General features: G+C 37.5%; 1 protein-coding gene across 1 annotated transcript; it reads left to right on the top strand.

Annotated features, from left to right (window-relative positions):
- Positions 1 to 786: 786 nt before the first annotated feature.
- On the top strand, positions 787 to 4758 carry LOC140164533 (uncharacterized). The gene is made up of 4 exons (XM_072187833.1): positions 787 to 991; positions 2928 to 3110; positions 3864 to 3964; positions 4304 to 4758. Exons 1-4 carry the CDS (start codon positions 802 to 804, stop codon positions 4346 to 4348), a joined length of 519 nt encoding a protein of 172 aa, XP_072043934.1. The 5' UTR covers positions 787 to 801; the 3' UTR covers positions 4349 to 4758.
- Positions 4759 to 6621: the final 1863 nt, after the last annotated feature.

Raw genomic sequence — 6621 nt, 5'->3', positions numbered from 1 at the left:
GGCATAGTTTAAAAAACACTGAAATATTGTCTAAAAACGTGACAACAGCGAGCAGGAAATTGTGCATACTATTTGCCACCGTTTTCCTGTTGTTTTTCTGTGCCTTTTATGAAGTATAATATTGCAAGATGCCCAAAACACACGTGCCTCCTATTTTTCTGTAGGCCAATGCTCTTTCGCCTGGCTTCAACAAGACCCAAGCGTGTCTCGCACGGAACGACCATGAAACAAACAAACGAAAGTAGGCCTAAATACGAGCGTATTATACCACCTATGGCTAGAATTTTCTTTGGATGTGGGGGATCCAAATTTGCAAAAAGTGAGCGTCAATGAAATTGCGACCCCCCCCCCCCTCACCGATAGGCCCTACACCTACTTACCCCTACGCTAAAATTTTATTGAAATCAGTCTTTTTGAATAAATTAAACACACTATCTGTGGTCATTTGTGACTCTCTATATTTTGGTCATCAATTTGTTTTTCTTTAAAACCTCCCCGCCCCCCCCTCCGTATAATTGGGACCCGCCCACTTTCCGAAGAAAATGAGAGCCCCTAAGCCCTAAACACAGATCCCATGCAAGTATCAATCCGGAGCAGACGCCAGTACCAATCTGTTAAATACAGCCTTGGATACCTTCATCAAATGAACGGGTTATTTTCTCCTAACATTATGCAAATACGAAAATACCAACATGCAAATTAACCTCAATGCACACCGAGTGTATATAAGTACTATCACCATGATATCATAGTATACTACGACTCTGTCACGGTCAAAACGTGATGAACCACTGGTTTTTCATGGCAACGAGATCATCGCGCAGCACCGGTGAAATTTTTACTAAGCAAGTGCATTTGGATGGATGTTTTCTTTATGTAGCCTATTTTGTTTTATTCCTCATACAGAAACTGTCATGGGAAATTGATCCTATGAAGAAACAATGTGTACAAAAAACAGCGGCTGACTTCCCAAGTTACAGATGCATACCAGGTAAACAAAAAATGTTCTTAAAATGGACTGAAGTTCTATAAAATAGTCCTTACAATTTCGCATCATATATCACCTGGAAAGAGGGGAACGAACATATTTTGTGAAAATGAAGGTGAATTGTGATATTTAATGGGCAAGTGCGTGCGAAGTGGGTAAACTGTTGCAATTTTACCCATTTTGGCCCAAAACAGTGTTTTTCGGGCTAAAAATGAGTGTAGGGGAGAGCGGGGAGTGTTCGCCCTAGGGGCAGGTTCGCCCACCCCTTGTTTCTCAGCACTACGGCTATCGGGAGATTTGGTGATGGCAAAATTAGGTGACATAGGTCATTATAAACTTCTCATATTAGATACGCCACATATAGGGACGTGAATCACGTGATCATCGAACTGCAGCCAAAACAAAAAAATTACACCAAAACGTAATTTTTTCTTGCATTAATAATGTTGTATTATCATTGATACATAAATACAGATGGTTTTAATGGAAATCTGTATTTGGAACATATGGGATTAGTTAAAGATTTAATGCAGTTATAAACTCCGATTCGATTTGTAGTTTGCATACCCTGAAGAAAATACAAAATGTGCACAAGAGGCACGTTCGCCCGTGTGAGGAAGGGGCATGTTCGCCCTATATCTTCCCCGGGCGGACTTACCCCAAACTGCAGGGCGGACCAGCCCGCCATCAGCGTATTATGCAAAATATTGATAATTATACCATTAAACAAGGTAAAACTACTGAAAAGCATGTTTTTTAAAGTTATTTGGAATCAGTATTACTCATACCACCGTTTATGTCCTAATCCATAATCTCCCTGAAGTTGTAAACATGATACGTTTAAGCTCACTTTGGACCCCTACATTTTACCTTGACCCGACCCCTGCAACAAATTTAGTGATTCCCCAGAAGAGAATGAAAGCCCTGTATACTCTTGCTAAATGTTTGCATTGAATATGTTATTGTTACGCAATGTTTAAACCTTTTTTGTGATTAGGGTGAACTTACCCCACCATATGGGCGAACCTGCCCCAATATGGGGCAAGTTCGCCACTTTGCAAAACTTTTTTGTTTGCTCTATCCTGTTGCTATTGTAAGGCCTATAGTTCTGGGATTGTGGTCGTATATAGCTAAGACATAGGGCTTTCACATGGGCTAATCAGGTCATCCCTAACCTTAAAATTGACATCGCTAGGCTGGTCAGAAAAAAATAGGGCGAACACTCCCCGCTCTCACATTGTACAAGGCAATTATTGGTTCATATTCAATTATGATTTTAGGACTTTTAAGGAGAGTCCCCTCCTGAAAATAATAGGGGGGACATGCCCCACCCCTCCCACTTCCGCCGCCTATACGTAAAAAAAAGATATTAAAGCCATATTATAACATTTGCTGAAGAGGACACCCTCACTGATTTTTTAAAATTAATTTTTTTACCTGATTATATTGTACTTTATTAAAACAATATACCCTGAAAAAATCAAGACTCCAGGTGCTGTAGTTTTGTCAAAATCCGAGATTTTGAAATAAAACGCCTGAATCAGCGTTTTATTATTACGATGGAATTATTAGTCGAACGCATACGCGATGTTCATAACTCACTGTATGAATGAGGCGGCGGGCACCGAGATCTACACAACAAAGGGTCATACCATAACATGACCGAAGGAGTGGTACGTATTGGCGACATATGCGCTGGTAGTAATTCCAATTTTCTTTGCTCTGCCGTAGTTGTTCGGCTCAAAAATAAAAGGGGATCGATATATCTGACAGTAAAAACTAACATTTTATGGCAAAGAAATGCTAATCTATTTCGTATGAAAATGTTATAATATGGCTTTAACTTAGCAACAACATAAATAGACTAGCCTCCACATTGTGTCTGATGAAATGGTGCACAATATTTTATAACAAAATATTTTGATATGTTTCAAAACAGAGAACGCAACTTACGTTGGAAAGTCTTACTTCGGCAACAAGAGTCTGTATTTTGACACATGGTTGTTTTACCCGATGGAATTGCAGACTACTGGCACAGCTAGCATGTCTGTAGACACTGATAATGGCTGCATTCCTATTGGTGGAAGTTTTGCTGGGAAGAGTACAGCTGGAGGAATAACAGGTTAGTGTTATAATGGGCTATTCCAGTTGAAATCCTTACACCCCTATGGAAGACATGATCTTAATATCTCCCATTCACACTCCCTGTGTGGGAGATTACAGGTCATGTCTTCCATAGTGGATATCAACTGGAATAATCCAATGTTTTACTTCTTTGTAGTCAGTTCTCTGTTGTTCCATGAAATGAGCCTTCACTTCAAGTACAACATAAGTTTCTTTCACTACAATGCATTTCTATGAAGTTCCTAGAACACCATAGCCTATTGATTAAAAAGTCCTAAGAAGTTTACTAAAAAATCCCTGTAGGGGAAAGATGTCTAATTTGCATAAAATCAAAATGGCTGCTTATGCAGCAGGGGGGATTACAAAGTTGGTCAATTCTAGTTAAAAACCAACGTATTTCTCTCATCATAAGGATTCAGAAAAAGTATAGTTTAACCTATCTCCAGTGTTTATAGTTCTTGAGTTAAAGGCAAAAAGGTCAATGGATACATTTTGGGCTCCATGGGGTCAAAATTGAAAATTGATTTTTTTTAAAACGCTCTGGTTTTAATCAAAATGGTCTCAAGTATCTGACCGAGGTAGAAACATGTTTGCAAAGTTTCAAAGCGCTCTCCAATTTGGATTAGAAAATATTTTACAACAAATTTCTGCGCATAGGAAAAATATATACATGTAAATTTCACTGCCGTCAGACATGTCTAATAAATATAATATAAATTTCCATATATCATATTTTTCTTTTCCATAACAGAAGACATAATTTCAACGAGTGGTTCTATGAATTTTGAACATGGTATTCGTGATCCTGATAAATACTTCAAGTTACCGGACTACTGCCAACAAGCTACCGAGGTTTGTTTGATTATAGCATATTATAATAAGGGATGGATCGGATGAGGCTAATGCTAGTTGAAAAAAATGTTTCAAGTTGACTTAAAGAAAGGCAACATCACAGAGTTTGAAGTTGGTCTATTCTTGTCACATTTTGGTTTTATGAGGCTCTACATTTATATAAAACATTGATCTGAACAATAGAAATCAGGCCCAACCACTGGTTCTGCCAGAGTGCCGGTGATCAACCGGTGGTTGGGTTCTGAAGTCATCCCTGAACACCTTGCAATAACACTTGGTATGAAAATATTATATATCTATCAATGCTAATTGTGTTTCCCTATTGTGTTTTCTTTACAGGAACCATCCAAACTACTAGGGCTACTACAGAAGACCAAGTTGTAACAAGCTGATTGAATCTTTGGGCGTTATGAATGAGCATTTTGGAATCCTTGTCAAGTGTCATTTTTAAAAGTCAATTCAAGAGGCCTTGCTTACAACATTAATACATGAGTGCCCCCAAATGAGTTTTAATTGATTATTTGATTGACTGATTGAAATTGAAAGTGTCCCTCCCCCCCCATAGTGGTCATGAAGTTAAAGCCATATTATAACATTTGCTGAGGAAGACGCCCTCACTGAATTGTTAAAATTACCTTTTTTACACGATTAAATTGCACTTTATTATACCAATATACCCTGCAAAAATCAAAACTCTTGGTGCTGTAGTTTTGTCAAAATCCGAGATTTTGAATAAAACGCCGGATTCAGCGCTTTATTATTACGATGGAATTATTAGTCGAACGCATACGATGTTCATAACACACAGTACGTGCGACGGCGTGGGGGACGGTGATATACACAACAAAGGGTCGTATTACACAACATGACCGAAGGAGTGGTACGTATTGGCGTACATGTGCGCTGGTAGTAAATTCCAATTTTCTTTGCTTTGCCGTAGTTGTTCGGCTCAAAAATAAAAGGGATATATCTGACAGTAAAAGCTAACATTTTATGGCAAAGAAATGCTAATCTATTTTGTTTGAAAATGTTATAATATGGCTTTAATTACTTAGATGACACCAATTTCTTATTCTCCCATGCAAAACTGCTTATAAATTAACATAATTATAAGAAGTTTGATGCATTAACTATTAAAGGAGGATTTCGTGATCCTAGCATCCTCTTTTTATGACATTTTTCAGTAGATATCCACGAAAAAAAGCTTATTTCCAAAATTTCAGTTGATTCCGATTTTGCGCTTTGCGAGTTATGCATGATTATGTGTATTACACTGCTCCATAGACAATGTGTTGTAATTTCGTTCTGGTGCACCAGAACGAAATTCAAATTTCACGATATCTTTGCAAAACGAATTAATCTGCAAGAAATATTTTGTACATAAACATTATGTAGCCAGAGGTTTCCAGTGATATAAAAATCTCAACTTTTTTTAAAAGAAAAGTGGGGGATGAGGCTGTGGATCACGAAATGCCCTTTAACCATTAACGTTGTGATTATGACATATTGCTTTCACTACTAACAAAAACCAGTAACGTTGCGTCACCCTCCTTTGACAGAAGAATGAAACAATACAAAAGCTTGATCGCTACTCGCCCTCAGTGAATCGTCTGAAGCGCTTCATGTGTTAGTTATACACCAATCCGAGAAGCGTTTACTGTATTTGGCCCTCTATTGACGGCAACACAGATGTACCAGAGCGGAGATTTAATTAAATTCAATACTCATGATTGTGTATTGAATATCACTGTTGTGTGCAATTCCCGGGTACAATTCTGTATAGCACACTAAATAATGGATGGAACCCCCGACCTCGGGACACCGCAGTAATGGCGAAGTCGGATAGGTGTATAGGGATAGCTTAGGCGACAAAAAAAACCCCTGTTCTACGAGTGGGAGCGGGCGGGCCTCTCAAGCAGGTGGGCGTTTTTTTTCTTGCAAATGACCTTAAAAATCATCAAAATCTGTAAATATTTTGCAATATTTTGGATTTCATACAAAAAAATCTGGGTTGGTCGGCCCGTATTGTCATCTTATAGTAAACTGTTGTTAAGTAAAAGCATCATAATTATACACCAGGCTAACATACATAAATTGAGAAACTTTCAATCACAAACAAATTTCATTTACATAAAAAGATTTAATTTCAGTAACTAAGTTTATTTTTAAATATGTAAAATCAATTGTGTAATTATACAAATATTAAAATTTGTATACGAAGCTATACTCTTTTTAAAAATGTATTGATAAGATAAACTATTATTGTAATTTAAATATTAAAAAGCAATTTGCATGATTATGACATTTTGTTGTTAGAGGTAGTTATTTTTTTAATGTCAGCCATGTGGAAAATTTCCATCAACTTTTATATTGGGTACCTTTTTTTTTCCTTTCAATTTTGAACACAATTGGTAAAATTAGTATGATGTACATTGCACAGAAGTGAAAATTAAGGGGCTGTGCAATAATTATGAGCCCATAAATAGTGTGCCAAAAATTGCTTGCTTACACCTCCTTGGTGTTCCAAAAATGACTCGTCCTCCCCTTTAAACAATATTGCACATGCCAAATTTTGTACCCCGGTGGTGAATTATAGGTGGGGGCAAAGATTTTTGGCAGGCCAAAAGGGGGGGCAAGCTTTTGGCATGTCGAAAGGG

The sequence above is a fragment of the Amphiura filiformis genome, chromosome 11 (genome assembly GCF_039555335.1).
Source record: "Amphiura filiformis chromosome 11, Afil_fr2py, whole genome shotgun sequence".
Taxonomy (NCBI): domain Eukaryota; kingdom Metazoa; phylum Echinodermata; class Ophiuroidea; order Amphilepidida; family Amphiuridae; genus Amphiura; species Amphiura filiformis.
This window is presented reverse-complemented; position numbering and strand designations above follow the sequence as displayed.

Excerpts from the sequence above, each read along its gene's own strand:
- LOC140164533 (XM_072187833.1), top strand. The coding sequence starts at position 802 with ATGGCAACGAGATCATCGCGCAGCACCGGTGAAATTTTTACTAAGCAA. Across the intron at positions 992-2,927 it reads AAGTTACAGATGCATACCAG|AGAACGCAACTTACGTTGGA; the intron begins GTAAACAAAAAA and ends GTTTCAAAACAG. Across the intron at positions 3,111-3,863 it reads TACAGCTGGAGGAATAACAG|AAGACATAATTTCAACGAGT; the intron begins GTTAGTGTTATA and ends TTTCCATAACAG.